Source organism: Ochotona curzoniae, unplaced genomic scaffold (assembly GCF_017591425.1).
Source record: "Ochotona curzoniae isolate NIBS_2020 unplaced genomic scaffold, NIBS_Ocur_1.0 contig_4514, whole genome shotgun sequence".
Lineage (NCBI taxonomy): Eukaryota > Metazoa > Chordata > Mammalia > Lagomorpha > Ochotonidae > Ochotona > Ochotona curzoniae.
In genome coordinates, this window is record NW_024466312.1 from 6,049,301 (window position 1) to 6,068,081 (window position 18,781).

General features: G+C 54.2%; 1 protein-coding gene across 2 annotated transcripts; it reads left to right on the forward strand.

Annotated features, from left to right (window-relative positions):
• The first annotated feature begins 9,768 nt into the window (after nucleotides 1-9,768).
• On the forward strand, nucleotides 9,769-18,336 carry DNAJB2 (DnaJ heat shock protein family (Hsp40) member B2). 2 transcript variants are annotated; one of them, XM_040986561.1, is made up of 10 exons: nucleotides 9,769-9,972; nucleotides 10,188-10,288; nucleotides 10,851-10,960; nucleotides 11,846-11,899; nucleotides 12,073-12,204; nucleotides 13,931-14,023; nucleotides 14,326-14,428; nucleotides 14,599-14,669; nucleotides 16,079-16,285; nucleotides 17,431-17,463. In XM_040986561.1, exons 2-10 carry the CDS (start codon nucleotides 10,224-10,226, stop codon nucleotides 17,439-17,441), a joined length of 846 nt encoding a protein of 281 aa, XP_040842495.1. In that variant the 5' UTR covers nucleotides 9,769-9,972; nucleotides 10,188-10,223; the 3' UTR covers nucleotides 17,442-17,463. The 2 variants fall into 2 exon arrangements, with proteins under 2 accessions (XP_040842495.1, XP_040842496.1); XM_040986562.1 differs by lacking the exon at nucleotides 11,846-11,899 and adding an exon at nucleotides 17,204-17,231 and having other exon boundaries at nucleotides 9,870-10,288; nucleotides 17,431-18,336.
• The last annotated feature ends 445 nt before the right edge of the window (nucleotides 18,337-18,781 follow it).

Sequence of the window (18,781 nt, forward strand, 5' to 3'; positions counted from 1 at the left end):
CGTTGCTGAGGGACTCAAAGATAAGAGGCAAAGCTGCCTTAAGAGCTGTAATGCACAAGTAAACACAAGCTAGTCAAAGCAAGTTTAAAGAGTGCCCAGTGCAGTAGCCTAGTGGCTAAAGTCCTTGCCTTACACAAGCCGGGAGCTGGTTTGTGCCCTGGCTGCTCCACTTTCCATCCAGCTCCCTGCTTGTGGCCTGGGAAAGCACTGGAGGATGGTCCAAAGCCTTGGACCCTGCACCCGCAGGGTAGACCTGGCAGAAGCTCCTGGCTCCTGACTTCAGATCAGCTCAACTCTGGCCATTGTGGCCACTTAGGGAGTGAAGCAGCAGATGGAAGATACCTGGCCTACCTGTTGGAGCCCAGGTGATGCTTACCTGCTACCCTGTAACCAAATCAACAGGCCTGTCCTCCTCCTGGGGCTGTCACTAACAACCTCTCCCCTGAGAGTCGGCCAGAGCACACAGGGAGGAAGACAGCAGTGACGGTCTCTCATGGACTCATCTCTGCTTCCTTCAAGCTGCAGACAGACAGACAGAGGGCCCCAGCCAGGCAGCATGGTGAGCAGGGCCAGGGGCCTGTGCTTGCAAGTGTGTGTGTGTTGGGGAGCGGTGGGGATGCGGCCAGATGGCAGGTGTCCAGATGTTCAGGGGCTTATGGTGTATGGTGAGGTGAGGAAGGGAAGAGAGACTCTCAGATGTGAGCAACTCCAAGTGTGCTTGGATTGGGGAGGGCGTGACAGGCCAAGGGAGTGCGGAGGGAAAGGGCTCGGTGGCCCAGGCTGGGTTTGAGCCTGGACTCAGGAGCACAGCTGTCGAGGGGCTCTGAATTTAGGGGTAGTAAGTGTGAGATAACATGTTTGAACATGTGAGGACTTGGCTCCCCTGATAGAAGCTCCAAGCCTGGGGCCTGGGCCCACCTTGCAGCAGCTGCGGGAACATGAGAGGTTGCCCTTGGGTTTCTCCGCTAGGCCTGGCTTCCTAGCACACCTGTGAATAACCCTTCATTTCCGTTACAGAGCTGTGGGGAGGGGAGGGAAGTGCTGCCATCTGTGACAGCCAGCTGTACGTGGGGGGGTGCACTTGATATCTTTAATCGTCTCCTCAGCAGGCAGGGGAGGAGGGTAGTGAAGGGTCTGGTTGGAACCATGCTGTCCATGCTCTGGGTATGCCTGCTTTCACTCCTGACCATGAACAAGTTACTTAACCTTTCTGAGGGTCAGTTTGTTCATCTGTAAAATGGGAATCAGAAGTTCCTCCCTGAGGAGAGTGTTGTGGTGGTGACCCACATCAGGTGCCTAATTAGTGCTTATTACTCAATGGGAACTAAACAACACAACAGCCTCAGGGTGGGAGGTTATAGTAAGAGGACCCAGAGGAGTTAAGGACTTGTCTGAGGTTACACAGGAACAGAGGGTCAGGTGCCATGTCTCCAGAGGATCAGGTCTTTGCTCCAAAGCCCCTACCCCACAGGAAAGAGGCAACAGTCCCTGCAACATCAGAAGCACCTGTAGGGGTCAGCAGCTCCAGGGACCGGGGAGGGGGGAGAGGCTGGTCTCCTGGCCAGGACCTGAGCTGGCTGTCAGGTGTCACAGCTGTTGCTGGCCCTGTCAAGTGGTTGGTGGGCTCAGTCAGCCTGCCCACTGTGCCCCACTCCACACTTTCCTATCCTGGCTGTGGGGGTGTTCTTGAATCTCTAAATCCCTCCTGGGCCCACTCAGTACCTCCCTTCGCCTGACACCAGGGATTGGGCAATAAGGAATTGGCAGGAGACCCAATGTAGTATACAAGTCAGGCAATGGGTGCTGCGCATGCTTCATTTCATCCAATCCTCATGATGTCCTAGAAGAGCACTTTGTTTTTGCATCCATTTCTCAGGCTTGCTTTATCTTTGCAATCTTTTCTTTGCTCCTCTTACTAATGGACATGGGCAGGCTTACTTGTTGAGCTGCTTAGTCACAGAGCAAGACTTTGTCATCACAGAACTGGCCGCATCTGTTTCCCCCTTGGGTTCTGGCCACCGGTTTTCAGTTTGCCAGTCATGGCTTGGATAAAGGAGGTGGGGCAAGGAGAGCAGAACAGGAACTTGGCCCTCCACCAGAGGACCAGGGAAGGTAGGCAGGAAGGAAGCATGTCTGGGCACGATACGCTTCTCTCTTCTAAGAGTGTTCAACCACCATTTTCCCGTTCAGCATGAATGCATCTTGGGCGATGTGGGGCAGGCAAGCATGTAGGTCAGCAGTGCCTGTTTTATTTGCTTCTGCTTGGGAACAGGGGATCTCACCAAATGGGCAGATGTTCAATGACAAGACCATTGTGGGACGGGACAACTTCTTTAATACCTTTATTTATTTATTTATTTTACTTTTTTCTGAAAGGTAGAGTTACAGAGAGAAGGAGAGCTAGAGATCTTCTTCCATCTGTTGGCCTACTCTTCCAATGGCTGCAATGGTCAGAGCTGGGACATTTCGAAGCCAGAAGTTTTTTCTGGGTCTCCCACTTGGATGCAGGATTCCATACTAATCCCATTCAATAGCTTCTTTAGCAAAAGTGAAGCTGGAAGATGTGTGTTCCAGACAAGTGTTGGTGGACCTAGATTCCACCATGGCTGGTGAGTGGTGTTGGCCCTACCAAGGCATTGGCCCCAAGAGTCACCACTGGTCCTGTCATATCACTGGAGAGCACTAGACTTTGAGGTGTCTGTCTCTCAGTTGCTGTAGCCAAATTGGAACTCCTGACATAGAAAATCACTATCACTCAGTTCCGGAGCCCCTGGGCTAACCCACCCATGTCCTTCTTGTTAACGCCATAGCCAGGTATGTACCTAGACCTGCCTGGATTCAACTCCTTTAGGAGCCTAGTGATCCCACGCCCTCTGATAACCCTGAGTGTCCAGGAGAGCCAGATTGAAAGGGGAGCTAGAATCCAGACCTCTGCCCATGGCAGGGGAAGTTACAGCACTAGCTCTTCCATCCTGAGCAGCTCTTCACAGGTAAGGATGATGTTTGAACAACTATGTCTGAGGTCACCATGCCGTTGGCAAGGGGCTCACCGACCTGGTGCTGGACCGGATCTGGCAACTGGTGAGGGATGGACTGAGGAGGAGTTCCTGAGTAGGTCTTGGGACACAGGATCAGCTCTAGGGAGGCGAGGACGATACTATACTTGGCTCAGGGGTGGTCGACTGTGGACCCCAGCATACAGTGTCTTTTGGATCTTCCACAGTCGCTGCCCTGGTGTTGAGCAGAATGACCTCTAGTGTTGGTGGGAAAATGAACTACCTGGCCAAGTTAACAAACACCCCCCCTAAACAGCAGCTGTGATGGCAGGGATGCCAACAAAGGCCCTGTGAGATTCTAAGATGGGAATCATGTTAGCCCCAGGTTCTGTGGCTGATGTTGGCTACTGCCAAGGATGGGGATCCGATTCCTGGATTGTTGATCTCACTGACAGAAACCTTCCAGAAACACACTGGGAGTGGGAAGTGGTAGGGGACTTCTGGGCTGGGGAGGTGGGGAAGGGGAGTGCGGAGGAAGTTGGCAAGGTATGGGGACAAAAATGAGTTGGCAGTAAGCACTGAGAGAGTTCTTTTAAACAGACCAGGAAATTGAAGAGAGCAAGAGTGAGTAGGAGGAGGAGGAAAAGGAGACCTTTCTACGTGAATCTCTGTGCTCTGGGAGAAGTCTTCCAGAGATCACATGAAACTTTAGGGAAATTTGAAAGAGCACACCTATGGGTGACTGGGCAGGCAAGGGAGGGTTAGCTTAGCCAGTTTGTAAAAAAATGATTTATTTATTTTATTGGAAAGGCACATCAGATTTACAGAGAGAAAGATCTTCCATCCACACTAGTTCACTCCCCAGATGGCCACAGCAGCTAGAGCTGAGCTGAGCTGAAGCCGGGAGCCAAAAGCTTCTTCTAGGTCTCCCACACAGGTACATGGTCCCAAGGCTTTGGGCCATCCTCGGCTGCTTTCCCAGGTCACAAGCAGGGAGCTGAATGGGAAGTGGAACAGCTGGGACCTGAACTGGCACCCATAGGGGATGCTGGTGCTTAAAGGAGGAGGATTAGCCAATTGAGTCATTGTGTTGGATCAAATTTATTCACTTTTTCAAAAAATTCTTTGCGAGACAGGCATAGAGAGATCTTCCTTCATCTGGTTCACTCCCCAGTTGTCTGCCAGTATGAAGCCAGAAGCCAGGAACTCACCCAGGTCTCTCCCACCAATAGCAGGAGTCCAACTATTTTGAGTTATCACTTATCACTGGCAGCTTCCCACATTACTGCACATTAGTGCACATTCTGCACATTAGTGAAAAACTTGAGTAAGAAGTGGAATTAGGCATCTAATGCTGTAGCATCCTGGGTAAAGCCATCTGTGGTGCCAGAATCCTGCATGGGTGCCTGTTCAAGTACCAGCTACTCCATCCTGGTCTCCCACGTAGGTGGCAGGGAGCCAAGTACTTGGACAATTATCTGCTGCTTTCCCCCAAAAGCTGTATTAGAGGTGGAGTAGCTGAACAGCATACTGGCACTCTTTTATGGAATGCAGGCATGCCAAGCGATGGCTTAACTCACTCTGCCACAAAGCTCACCCCACTCATCACTTGCTAATGAAGACAGTTGATCTAGTTTCTTAATTCCTGTAACACAGTGGAGCACAGTGGAAAAAAAGGCTGCCCTTAAATCCATTCCTAAGGGCTTCCTGTGATCCCTGACCCTCGTCGGTGCGGGAACTAGAGCAGTCTCAACCCCACCCCACAGGTTGTTCAGTTCTCAGTATTTCCCTCAGCATGGTTTTTCCTGCAGTCCCTTCCCAAGCTGGGAAAGCTATCCGAGGCCTGACTTCCTGAGGGCTGAGCTGTGATATCACATTGCAGCCTTGAAGCTGGAACCACCCAGTGGGAGCCAGAGGGATGAAAGGACATTGGGCAGGAATCCAAGTCATGGAGGGGACACCATCACCATGTGGGGAGGCTACCTGGTTTGCAGCGAGGGAAAGGAAAACCCTAGCATCTCCCTTCTAGCCACCTTCAGTCTCTAACCACTTTCTTCTCATTATCTGAGTCTGGACAGAACCCTGGATGGCCTTGGCCTGATGTATGATTTTTTTTTGGGGGGTGCAGTGGGTGATCCCAGCCCAGGGTACTGTAGAGAGGGAAAGTGAGGAGTAGAGTCCAGAGAGAGGGGGCATACCCCCAGTCCCTCCCCCGATGAGGCCTCACACCAGCTTGCCTCCCAGGGCCTGGAGGGACTCCTTCCCTTCTCCATCCAGCCCTCACTGCCAGACTCTGTCACTCGGTTCCTAATAATCACCTTGTAGTAAGTGGAAGATGGTGGGGCCATAACAGCATGGGGGAGCCACACCTTCCTTCTAGTCTTTTTTCCTGCAAACCATTTAAGCCCCAAGAAACTACTGTTGTTTATTGTGCACCTGCACAGGCAAAGCCTGACACCTGAATTACTTTGTTGACTTGAGCTGAGCACAGTTAGCATATCCACTGGAATGAAAGCTCTGTGGGCAGAAGGCGGGCATCCATGTTGCCTCTTCTCACCTCAGCCTCCTGGATGCTGCCTGCCCTGGTGCTGGTTAACTGAATGCTTACTTTGCAGAAGTCAGACCAAGGCTCAGAAAAGTTGTAGCTTGCACAAGATTAACTTGCTAGGACATGGACGAGCCAGGATCCAAGCCCAGGTAAGTCAGAGCTAATGCTTGTGCTGGTCTCCTCACTCCTGCCCACACAGATGGTTCTAGGCACCCCTCCAGACACCAATACCCAGATGGTGACTCAGGTCCCTCAAGGGCAGGGTGTGGGTGACGCTTGGTACGCCTCTGCCTGGGCTCTGGAGTGGGTGCCACCAGAATTGGGGACAGGGTCATGCATTCTGGGGTGGAACTAGGGCAGAGGCTGCTTGGGGGCTCTTTGCCCTCTGGAAAGGGTTCCCTTGCTCCTAGCAGGAGGTAGGGTGAGGGCCTGGGAAGGGCTGAGAGGGAGAGGTGCTCTTTACCTGTCAAGATGGTTGGTTGTGCCAAGAGGCCGCTGGCTTCTCTTTCTGTGCACTGTGTCCACTAGGTCACCCAAGCTGCTCCTTGGTCACCTCCTTTCAGACCCTACAAGGCACCCCACTGAGCACCTCCACTGGCAGCACTAGTAGGCCTGGGTTGAATTGGGTGTGGGTGTGGGGAGCTGGAGCCTAGACCTGGAGCAGCAGGGAGCCTCACCCAAACTGGCTCCTAGGACTCCTTCTGTACAGAAGAATGCTTTCATCCCTGCCACTTCTAAAGCCAGGGTACAATTACCCCCTGCAGACAGACATGACCTTGGATCCTACCCAGCGACTTTATTCTCTTGCCTCTGATGTGTCAGAACCATGCCTGCCTCCAAAGCCAAGTTCTCACCATTTCCTGCATCTGGAAGGCTACTCCACCCCCTATCAGTCTCAGTGTGACCGTTCCTTCCAGCTGAGGTCATGGTCATGGCCATCCAAAACCTACTGAGCCCCAGGCGCCACACTCCCTCCTCTGGCTTCTCTAGCACCTACCTTCTCTGTCTCACTCACTCTGTGCTTGGCGTGGGCTGCCTCATGTAGTAGCATATGGCTACTTGTCAGGGCCGCATTTTCCCAGCTGGATCATTTCTAAGTCATGGGTGTTTTTAAACAGTTGTCAGGTACATGGGCTTCAGAATTCAAAAGGTATTAATCAATGTGCTGACAGTGAAATAGGTTTCCCAGGTGAGAAATGAGGGTACAGAAAGGATGGTTCATGGGTACAGGGGTACGATTAAGAGAACTAACTTCTAATATTCTATAGCACGTGTCAACAATTAAATATTTCAAAATGGCTGATGAGGGGCTGTTGAATGGCCCCAACACAAAGAAAAGATATCCGTTAGAAGTGACAGATGCGTCAATTATCACAACCTGATTATTATGCACCGTGTACAGGTATTGAAATGCCACATGGTACATCATGGATATGTACAATTTAGAAATGAATAAGAACAGCAGTACCTCAAGAGAAAAATAAGGCTTTTCATCTTGTTCTCTTGTTAAAGCAGATTTTTTTAATATGACAGGCAGTCAGAGAGTGTGAGAGAGAGAGCGAGCTCTCCTATCTTCTGATTCACTACCCAAACATCTGCAATGGCCAGGGCTTCCTCCAGGTCCCCCACACAGGTACAAAGGTCCAAACCCTTGGACTGTCCTCCACTACTTTCCTAGGTCCACTAGCAAGGAGCTGAATGGGGAACAGAGCAGCTAGTTCTTGAATCGCTGCCCATATAGGGTCCTGATGCTGCAGGTGGCGGCTCAATTTACTCTGCCTCAGATGGGCTGGTCCCCTTGTTCTCCTCCTGGCAACCACTGCTGTTAACTTTTTTCTTGATGCTTCCATCCAAGGATGGCCACAGATATCCTAGCATGTGCACATGCAGTTCCTGGCTCCTCCCTTTAGGGCGGCCCATCCCTGGCTGTTGCAGCCATCTAGGGAGTGAACTGGTGGATGGAAGATGCCACCTCTATGGCATCCTTCCTCTCAAATAAATGAGCAATCTTTTAAACATTGTATCATTTGTCTTATTAATTTGTTCAATTTCTTTGAGAGTAAGGAAACTTAACATTTTCTCTATAGGATATGCTCCATATAACTTCCCTAGGTTGTCATTTGTCTATATCCCATGGATTTTCATTTCCTTGGGCACAGGAAAAGACCCAAGAAAAAAGTGTCTTTGTGTTCTTATTCTTAATATCATATAGCCCACATATTAGGGGCTAGAAAATATATGGATATAGGAGACGTGAAGAGGAAAAGACAGAGATCCGAAAAGTTTGAAGTGACCTAAACTAACTTACTTTTCTTCTTTTTTTTTTAAGATTTATTTTTATTGGAAAGTAAGATTTACAAAGAGAGGGAGATACAGAGAGAAAGATCTTCCGTCCACTGGTTCACTCCCAAAGTGGCCACAATAGCCGGAACTGAGCTGATCTGAAGCTAGGAGGCAAGAGCTTCTTCCAGTCTCCCATGCAGATGCAGGGTCCCAAGGCTTTGGGCCACCCTGTACTGCTTTCCCAGGCTGTAAGCAGGGAGCTGGATGGGAAGTGGAGCAACCGGGACACAAATCATGATCCATATGGAATCAGGGCAGGTGCAAGGTGAAGATTTAGCTATTGAGTCATCGTGACGAGCCCTACTCCTTCTTCTATAAGGTCTTGGGTCAAAGAAGACTTGTTGTAATGAACACAAGTACCTCCAGCAAGGTTATAAAAGCAAAAATAACCTACCCTCTTGCTCCCTACCTCACCCCTCAATTAATGAGAGGTTATATAGTGCACAGAATCAATGTAAAGGCCGTCAGGCAGGAAACAGGCATCAATGGAAGCCGAGCAACCAGACTGTGGTTAAGGCCAGGGCACAGGGGCAGCCTTTGCAAGAGACCTCTGTCTCCTCCAACCACCTATAGTGTCCACCTCCCCTGCCCAGGCATTGAGGCTGACATTTCCCCCTCACGACACTAGAGGTCGCCGCAGGCTCCGCGGCCTCCACCAAGCTAGGCATGGATGGACCGCCGTGAGGCTTGCCAGGGCTTTTCCGTGACCCGCTCCAGATTTGGGGTCCCAGTTGCAACCTCAGATTGGCAGAGCTATGTGTTTCGGGGGCCGTCTGAGCACTGAGAAGCCTGGGAGAGCAAGTGCTGTAGCAAGTGGTGACCTGTCTCCTACAAAGGGTCCACGTGATGGCAGAATATCCCAATGGGTGGATACTTCTTAACCTGCAGGTTCAGATGGTGGCAGTCAGCAGGCCTAGACCAAGGCATACCATTTTTTACTTAGTTAATTCCACTCTGCACCCTGCACCACTTGACTTTCAATCCTCAGCTTGAAATCCTCAGGTGTGATTTCTATTTAGGAATATATACATCTGACGTCCTGGCAGTGCCAGGTTGCACATCTAGGTCTGTGTGCAAAGCCTTGGGCTGGGATCTTAGCAAGGTTAAGCTTTCCACTGGCAGGCATGGGGCCACAGTCCTCTTTCTACACCCTGGCAGTACCTACCATGTAGAAGGTGCTCAACTAATGCTTGTCAATTTCTTTGGATGGTTGCAAACAGCAGCCCGTCCTGGAAGGTTTCCGTAGCTCTCCTGTAAGTCCTGAATTCAGGGATCATTTTGGAGTGGTATAGGCCTATTCAGGACCAGTATAGGAAGCAAAAGCTTAGATCTGGGGCATTTCCTCTTACAGGCCCCTTTAGCTTCTCTAGTCCCATTCTCCCACACGTCAAGAGGCTGGTATAGCTGTTTATCACTTAGTCATCTGTGCTCCTGCTTAAGGCACGATTTTCATCCTTTGCATCCTAGTGGGCAGGTGAGTGGCATGCCAATAAACCCCTGAATGTTAATTTGCTGCTCTGACAAGCATGAGGAAGGAAATGCCACGAAAGGCTATAAAAGGCAGGTCTGACCTACTCCGGGAAGCCAGGGCGTCCTCTTTTGAGGATCTGAGGCCTCCGGAGGGGGAGCAGTTGGGGGGGGGGGTGGGAGAGTCCTGGAAGTGGCGATGGCCTTGGGGACCAGCAACCGGGGATCTTGGGGGCGCGCTGAGAAGGCATGGACAGAGGGCCGAGCCCAGGCGGCTGGCCGGTGGGCAGCCCCTGCGTCCTTGTTTGTATGAGTGCGTCACAGCCAGCTGGCTGCCCTCTGGGCATGACGTCGCCTCGGTGCTGGCCCAAAATAGCCGGCTCCGCCCCATCTCCCGGCAGCCCCTGCACCGCCCTCCCCCCCACCCAGGGGGGCCGGGCCGGGCCGGCCCTCCCCGGCTCTAGTAGTTTCCGTGCCGCTGACGCATGCTGGCGCGCACAGCTGGGCCAGCGCGTCCTCCACTGCGGCCGCGAGCCGGGCCGCCGCTGCCAGACGGTTCCTGGCGCGGGGCAGGGGTGGGGGTGCGCCGCCAGAGGCCGGGGACTCCCGGCGGAGGAGGTGCGGCCTGTCGGAGTTAGGGGGTGCCGCCGGGCACCCCAAGCCTGCGCACCCAGATAGCCCCGGGCACCGGCCTGCGGGCTCAGATAAGATTGCCGGAGGGAACCCGGTCGCGGGCCGCACGCCCAGCCCCGTCTCGGGGCGCTTCTTGCCCCCAAGGGGCTTCCGTCGCTCGGAGGGCCTTTGGGGTCTGTCTGACGGCTTCTCTCCCGCAGCCTGGAGGAGGCCCGCCTGACGCCTGCCGAGTTGCCATGGCATCCTACTATGAGATTCTAGACGTGCCGCGGAGTGCGACAGCTGACGACATCAAGAAGGCGTAAGTGCTTGGGCATTGCTGTCCTCCGCCTCCGCGCCTCCCCGGGTACCTTCCGAGTGGCACCTGTTGGCGTCTCTGGAAACTGGCTCCCTCGGAAAGCCTTCGGGGCACAGCCCCCGGAAGGACAACTGTTGGGAGGGAGGAGACCCCTGATAAGAGGAGGGAGTCCGGAGTGTGAAGTTGTGCTCGGTCTTGCAGTGCGCCGCTCGCCACCCGCCCCTACACCCAGCTGCCAGGCCTGGGCTCTGAGCGTGCTGTGCCCAGATGCCGGGGCAGTGCACAGAGGGGGAGGGCGGGCCCACGCCTGCCCCTGGTTTGACTGCCCAGGTACAGCCAGCCCTAAGGGAGGGCTGAGGGCCAAGGAACTTTGTCACCCTTGTGCTGTCATCAGTACCTCCGTGTAAGTCATAGCCTTGGCCTGGAAGAACTCTGGGACCTGCTTGTTGGAGAGGCAGTATTTGCAGCAGCGATGCAAGTCAGAAGGGCAGTAGCAGGCTCCGGCTAATGGGCAGTCACTGGGTTCAGGTCCCAGGTGGGAACTGTCTGCATCCTCTTCCTGCAGCTATCGGCGGAAGGCCCTGCAGTGGCACCCAGACAAAAACCCAGATAATAAAGAGTTTGCCGAGAAGAAGTTCAAGGAGGTGGCCGAAGCTTATGAAGTGCTGTCTGACAGTAAGGCCCTGGGGCAGGACGGGGGAGGGAGTCCCAGCATGTGCCCCCACCTCCATGCCCAGTCTCACTGCCGTGCCTTGCAGGCTCCTCTCGGTGGCATAGCTTGGGGGTCCATCCCCCAGTGTGGTGAGAGCAACAGGAGTCCTGATTTGGTGGGATGGAGTAAGCAGCAGGACAGGTGACCCCTGTGCTGAGCCAGGTGTTGAGGGTCTCATTTCTGTGAGCCCTCCCAGGTGTCCTGCAAGGTGGCCATGTGCCTCTCACTTTACAGGCAGAGAAATGGGCCGGTGAGAGATGACTTGTTCAGGATAACCTAGAGCTGGACTGGGAGTCCTGGTCTGTGTTTGACACATTCACACACAAGTAGTCACCGGATGCTGATGGAGCCAGACCCTTGTTGGGGAATAGTGGAAGGCAGGAAGTCAGGCTATGGCCCAGTCCTGTGGGGCTCATCATATCCTGAGATGCAAACACGGAGACAGGGCTGCAGACAGCGGGGAGCAGGGCAGTGTGATGGGGGAGTGATGGTGGTCACAGAGACATTTAGGGTGAGCCCCGGTAAATAGTGTGCTGATGACTAGCAGGTGCTTACCTTACTGTGTGCCACTCAGTGGGCTGAGCTATCATCTCATGTAGTTCCTGCAGCAGCCTGGTCAGATAGGGGCTGTTGTGTCCAGCACCCGGATGAGGAGGAGCCAGCTAGCTGTGTGGAGGAGGCTGAGCTGTTGCTGAGGCCCCTTGCTCCCGCTCCCTGGGGCACATACTGCCTGCCCGCCCTGCTCCAGTGTCAGTCTCTAGATAGTCCTTGGAGAGTCCTGACCTGTGAGTGGAGGCTGCCACAGGGAAGACTGGAGGGAGGAGGAATGACGTGGCCTCTCTTTGCAGAGCATAAAAGGGAAATCTACGACCGCTATGGCCGGGAAGGGCTGGCTGGGGCAGGTAGGTGGAGGGGCGGGGCCAGGGATGGAAGTGGGTCAGGGAGGAGGAGGTGGTGGCAGGGGGAGGGCAGCTTTTTGCAATAGGATGCCCCCCTTGAGGCACCAGGCAGCAGGTCCCCTGCTCAGGGTGGGTTGCATGCCTTAAGCTCCCTTTTCATCCTGCCTCTTCTCCAGGAACTGGCCCCTCCCGGGCAGAAGCTGGCAGTGCTGGTGCTGGTGGGCCTGGTTTCACCTTCACCTTCCGCAGCCCCGAGGAGGTCTTCCGGGAGTTCTTCGGGAGCGGGGACCCTTTTGCCGAGCTCTTCGGTGAGTGGGATGGGCAGCCTGGGAACAGCTCCAGCTCTCTCACTGCCGGGAGGATCTCGGGCAGCAGTTGGAGGGAAGCAGAATTGCATAGGGTGTGAAGGGGGAGGGGGAGAACTGGAGAGTCTGCGTGGTGGGGGTGGAGCACTGAGAGCAGGACTGTGACACCCTCTCAGGCCAGCACTCACGTGACTTGACCTCGAGACTTTGCAGACCGGCCTGACTGAGTGACACTGACACATTGTTAGGCTGCCACAGGGGCAGCCCTGAAAGCCGAGGAACTTGCTGGGATGATAATGATACCTCCCACCCAAAGCAGATCCCATTGGGGGAATGATTAATTCATGCCCAGACTTTTATCTTCCCCCGATCTTCCAGTGCACTCTGGATCATTTAGGCCCCATTCAGAGATGAGAAAACTGAGGTGCAGATGACTTGCTTGGAGTCACAAAGCAGACAGACACCTAGTGGTACCTGCCTGTCATCGCATCCCACTGATCTGTCTGAGGGAGCTGTCTGCCCTCCCTCTCTCTTTCCCTCCCTCCTCTTCCTTCCTGTATTCTTTATTGTGGATTGGATTAACTAGTGAGCATTTTAATGTGTAGTATCCAAAAGGCATTCAGAGGGGTGAGTGCATTGTCATGTGCAGTGGATTAGCGGCCACATGGCATGCCCATGTTTCATATTGGAGCACTTGCTTTGGGTCTTGGCTCCTCTGCCCTTCTGATCCAGCTGTTGCAGATGTGCTTGGGAAGCAGCAGAGGTGGCCCAAGTACTTTGATTCCTGCATGAAGTTCAGGCTCCTTGCTTCTCTTTGACCTAGCTCTTATTGTTGAGGGCGTTTGGGGAGTGAACCAGATGATGGCCAATCTTTTTTCCCCTCTATCACTCTGGCTTTTTAGAAAACATTTTGTAAAAGAAATTTGCCTGGTAAGTAAGCGCAGGCAAAGATGGAAAAACAAGGGCAGGCGTTTGGTGCAACAGCTTAGAAAGACAGCGCTTCAGATGCCGCATTCTGTGTTGGAGTCCTGGCTCCCTTTCAGATTCCAGCTTCCTGTGAATGTGCTCCATGAGCTGCACTGACAGCTCGAGTAGCTGGGTCCCTGCGGCTCATGTAGGAGCCCGGGCCTGAGTTCACAGCTCCTGGCTTCACCTGGCCCAACCCTGGCTGCTGCAGGTGTTTGGGGAGTGAACCAGCAGATAGAAGACCTAGTTCTTTCTGTTTTTCTCATTAAAAAAAAAAAAATGAGTAAAAACTGAAAGGGTCCATGGTTGCCTAGCTGCTGCTGCTGCTTTTTGTTTGTTTGTTTGTTTGTTTGTTTTTATTGGAAAGGCACATTTAATGAGAGTGAAAAAGAGACAGAGTAGCATCTTCCGTCTACGGGTTCACTCCCCAAATGGCCACAACATCTGGAGCTGTGCCGGTCCCAAGCCAGGAACCAGGAGCTAGGAACTTCATCCAGGTCTGCCACATAAGTTCAGGATATCAAGGTTTTGGGCTATCTCTTTCCCAGGCCCCAAGCAAGGAGCTGGACAGGAAGTAGAGCAGCTGGGACACAAACTGGGGTCCATAGGGGATGCTGGTGCTTGCAGGTAGAAGATTAGCCAGATGAACCATCACACTGGTCCCTGGCTTCTATTCTTGGAGAGTCTAGTCCAGATCATACATCTTTTGGCTGGAGTCTTTTCCACAAGTGACTGTTGATCTGTTTTGTTGTTGCTGTTGCAGATGACCTGGGTCCCTTTGCCGAGCTTCAGAACCGGAGTTCCCGACCCTCAGGCCCCTTCTTTACCTTCTCCTCCGCTTTCCCTGGGCACTCAGGTAAGCATTCGCTCCTCATAGCCTCACAGGCTCTGAGTGTGTCTGTGGAAGCATCAGCTGAGGTGTCCCTGGGCCTGTGTGTGTGTGATCTGTCTGTAGGTCTATAGGCAGCTGGCACCCCTGGGCCTGCCACGTGTGTATGGGGTGTGTGTGTGTGTGTGTGTGTGTGTGTGTGTGTGTGTATGTGTGTGAGAGAGAGAGATCTGCCTATAGATAACTCTGTAGCTACTGAGGCCCCTGGCGCTGGGTGATTGTGGCAGACAGCATGGGGCCCTGACTAACAACCTTTCCTCCCATGCCAGACTTCTCCTCCTCGTCCTTCTCCTTCAGTCCTGGGGCTGGTGCTTTCCGCTCTGTGTCCACATCCACCACCTTTGTGCAAGGACGCCGCATTACCACCCGCAGGTTGGGGCTTCCCTCGGGGGCTGCACAGGGAGGAGGAGGGATGGGGGCAGGGGTGGGAGCCTTGTGCGTCCACCAGGTCTGCCCTGTGCATGCTGATGCCTGGACTCTGGCCCTACGTACCTCGAGCCTTTGCTTGTGGTTTGTTGACTGCCCTGTGCTGCCTCCCACAGAATCATGGAGAACGGGCAGGAGCGGGTTGAAGTGGAGGAGGATGGACAGCTCAAGTCGGTCACAATCAATGGTGAGGAGCTGCTCTGCCATCCAGCCCCTTGCAGCCCCGTCCCCAGATGCCCCTCCATGGGCTTGAGCAGAGCTGTGAGGGAATGTCTGTTGTGGGTCAGAGTGGCAGGACTAGAGAAGGCCTGTCCTGAGCAAGGACACAGGGTCCCCAGGGCAGGCTGATGGCTGGCCTCCTCCGTGCAGTGCCTGCTGTTTGCAAATGTTTTATCCCTGTTGGTTGATTTAATATTGATTTGTTCTCTTTTATTTGAAAGAGACAGATTTTCCAGTCACTGGTTCACTCTCCAAATGCCTACTATAGCTCGAGTTGGGCTGGGCTGGAACTTAATCCAGGTTTCCCACTGGGTTGCAGAGACCCAAGTATTTGAGCCATCACCTGTGCCTTCCAGGGAATACTAGGAGCAGGAGGCTAGAACTGGAAGGGAACCTGTACTTGAACTTGGGATGTGGGCAGCACATATTAACTGCTTCCCTGAATACCTGCCCCACACTTGACTGTTTTTAAAGCACTTGAATTTATATGGTATCTCCTGTAGACTTTTTTTATAGGAGTTTATTTAGTTAATTTACTTAAAAAGCAGAATTACAGAGAGACAGTGAAAGAGACAGTGGGAGAGAGGTCTTCTATTTGTTGGTTTACTCTGCAAATGGCCACAATGGCCAGGGATGAGTCAGGCTGAAGCCAGGAACCAGGAACTTCAGCCAGGTCTCCCACAAGGTGGCAGGGAACCAAGCATTTGGGTCATCTGCTGCTGCTTTCCCAGGAACCTCAGCAGAAAGCTGGGTCAGAAATGGAGCAGCTGGGACTTGAACTTGTGTCCATATAGGATGCCAGCACTACAGGCAGCGGCTTAATATGCTATGCCACAATGCCAGCCCCAGTGTATTCTTAAATAAGCAGACAGATGGTATTTGCTTAGTTTCTTTCTGGCAAGACTGAACTGTGCGATTTACTGGCCCTAGCTTTCAAGGACTGCCCAGTCCAAAACTCTTTCCCAGAAAGGGGGGACAGGGCCAGGAATTAGACTCAGGACACCCAAGTCCTCAAGTGGCCTTCTTCCCACAGGAGCATGTCACATAGGAGTTAATGGGAGGACCTTGTGTGCCTGCTGATATTGCACACACCGTGTGCCCAGCCTGGGCCTGGGTTGTCTGATTGAATCACAGCGATAGTTTCAGGATGTGGGCACTGCCATTTCACAGGCGAGGAGGAGGTTGAATCAGGCTGTCCAAGGAGATAGCTCCTTCCTGATGGAGTCCCGAGACCTCCCCACACACATTAACCCTGCCACAGGAGCCATCACACCTGCATACCAATTGTACTGGACAGGCCGTACATGGTCAGAGCTGCCATTGCTGGAAGCAGGCAGCCTGGCTGGAGGGTCTCAGGGGGCCCATGAATTCTTGCAGGTGTCCCCGATGACCTGGCCCTGGGTCTGGAGCTGAGCCGGCGCGAGCAGCAGCCTTCTGTCACCTCCAGGGCCGGGGACCTGCACGTGCGGCAGGCCCCTGCTTCCCGGCCCTCCGACAGTGACCTCTCTGAGGACGATGAGGACCTGCAGCTTGCCATGGCCTATAGCCTGTCTGAGATGGAGGCAGCTGGGAAGAAGCCGGCAGGTGGGCGGGGGGAGCAGCCAGCACGGCAGGGGCGGCTCAAGATGCAGCACCAAGATCCAGGTGTGGGAGGCGCTCGGGGTGACGCAGCCGGCCGCAGCCCATCCCCGGAGGACAGAGCTTCTCGCTGCCTCCTCCTCTGAGCACTCAGGGAAGCTGAATGGGGTCATAATCCCATTGTTGGGGGGTCCGCGCACTGCCAGGAGATCTGAGAGGAGTGTCATTCTTTCTCCAGGCTCCTGTCTAAGTTTCTCTCCCAGGCCCTCCCCTCCTGCAGTGCCATGTGGATTTGGGATTTGCTGTGGTCAGCCTGGGGCTGATAGGTCCCTGGAGTGGCATTCGGGGTGGGAACTTGGGGACAATGGAAGGGCCCGAGGAGCCTGGAGGCTCTCATCAGATTGGGGGTGGGGGGATGGTGCTTCTGAGGAGCCTAGTGGCTTAGGGTGGGCTTTTTGTGCCCCGGGTCCTCTGATGCCTGTGTCACTGATAGTGCTAAAGGAGGCAGGCATGGCCTCTGCACCTGATGGGGAGGGGCTGCCCCTGGAGCAGGGCAGGCTGTCCTCTCGCTGTCCTCGTCCACCTGCAGATACCCCTTGGTCTGCTGTGCAATGTTGAGCTCTGACCGTCTCTGTTGCTTCCCTTCTGCTGCTGCTTCTCCTTCCCGCTCTGTTCTCTGCAACTCCCTGAGGGCCACATCGCTTGCTTTCATTGCCACCTGGCTAGGACTCCCTTCTCCTTCCCTCCTGGAGAAGGCCTCAGTGTGCCAAGAGGAAGATGCTGGGGCCGGTTGGGGCCGTGAGCTCACCTAGGGAGGCTGGCGGCAGAGGTGGTGGTGTTGGTGGTGGGGTGCTGGGGTGGGTTTCTCAGCTGTCCAGGTTGGAACCGGAGTCCACTCCTCCTCCCTTCCTCTTGCTGCCTCAGCCTGCCCTGGCCGTGGGACCAGGCCGAGGTGAGGCTGGCTGACCTGGGAGAGGTGGGGACCCAGGGGTGGGAGGGTGCTTGGTGGGAGCTGTGCCCAGGCCTGCTTCGCCTCCGTGTATCATCAGGCAGAGGCTGTGTGGCCAGCCCAGGGCTGCATGCTCGGCTCCCTCCTCCACGGCTTGCAGCTGACCCTCTCTCCTGTCACCCCACCCCCGCTCTCTCCCCAGATGTGTTCTGAGCTGGATGTCCAGGATCCTGAGCCGCAGCACAGCTCCAGCAGGACAGCGGCCTTCCCCATGTGCTGGGAGGGGACATTCCAGTCCTCTCCCTCACCCATGCTGAGCATAGAGTTGGGACCTGGGTGGCAGGTGGGCACTGGGAGAGGAGGCATCAGTAGTCTTAGCCTGTGAACTCTCTTTTCCGGATGTTTACTGCTGTTTCTTGGGGGACTACAAGTCCCAGAATGCCAGGCGCCCAGCCTCATTTCTGATAAGTTGCACTTGGGGGAAGCAGTGGTGTGTTGGCACGTGGTTTTGGAGCTGCGCATCTTGGGACATGTATTTCCAGCCCTGGCTAGCCTGTCACTGGCTGTAAGGTGGGGGACATCTTGTCTTTTGATTAGTCCCTGGCAAGAACGTGGATGAACAGGGAATGACAGCAAGCGTCAGTTCCCCTGACACCTCTTGCTTAGCTCCAGGGTTGGTTGGAGTGGGTACATTCAGCGTCTGGGAGAGGTTTTCTTCCTGCGGGTAGCCTCGGGGATCCAAGGATCAAGCCAGGCCACACGGACTGGCCGTGCAGGGCGTGGCTCTGGGAGTTGGTGATGAGCTGGGAAGGGTAGGCTGCCCCACAGGTATGTGGCCGGAGCTGGCCTGAGACGCAGGCCGCAGGCATGCTGCTGCTTGTATGGCTTTCTTGGCCTCTGACCCTGCTGCCCATTCTTCTTCTCTAATGTCACAGCAAAATCGCCTCTCTTCCCTGCCTAGAGTGCCCAGCGGCCAGGGTGGGGGAGTGGGGAACTGGGGGACTCACCAGCCCTTATCACATTGAGCCTCAGAGACCTATTAAAGCCAGCTGGGCTGAGCTCAGACCCAGAGGGAAACACTGGACGTCAATAAAGTTGAGTTTTGACAGCTCGCTGGTGCATCGTGTTCCCGGCTTCCTGCTTTCAAGGGTGGCCCAGTGGAGCTGGCAGGAGACCTGTCTGACTTCACACTGCCTTATACCCAAATAGCTGGAGGTGCCCGTCGTGCTAGCTGGCAGCATCCGTCCCCACATATATGGGACCTTGAGAAGGCCTGCTTCTTTGCCTTCACTTCTCTGGACACTGGGCGTGGAGGGAGCTGGCTTCCCCATCAACTGCTGCCCTATCCATCACCCAGAACTCTGTAGTATGGTTGTGACCAGGGCGAGTTTAGACTTAACGGATAGCACAGGCATTACAAAAAGCTCATCACACATCGTCATGTCTCCAAACCCTAGGCAGCTTAGTTCACAGCCAGAGGCCTGTGTGTGTCCACCCCATTCAGGGCCCAGTGAGGAAGCCTCTAGCTGCCACCCCCCCCCCCCGTGTGTCTG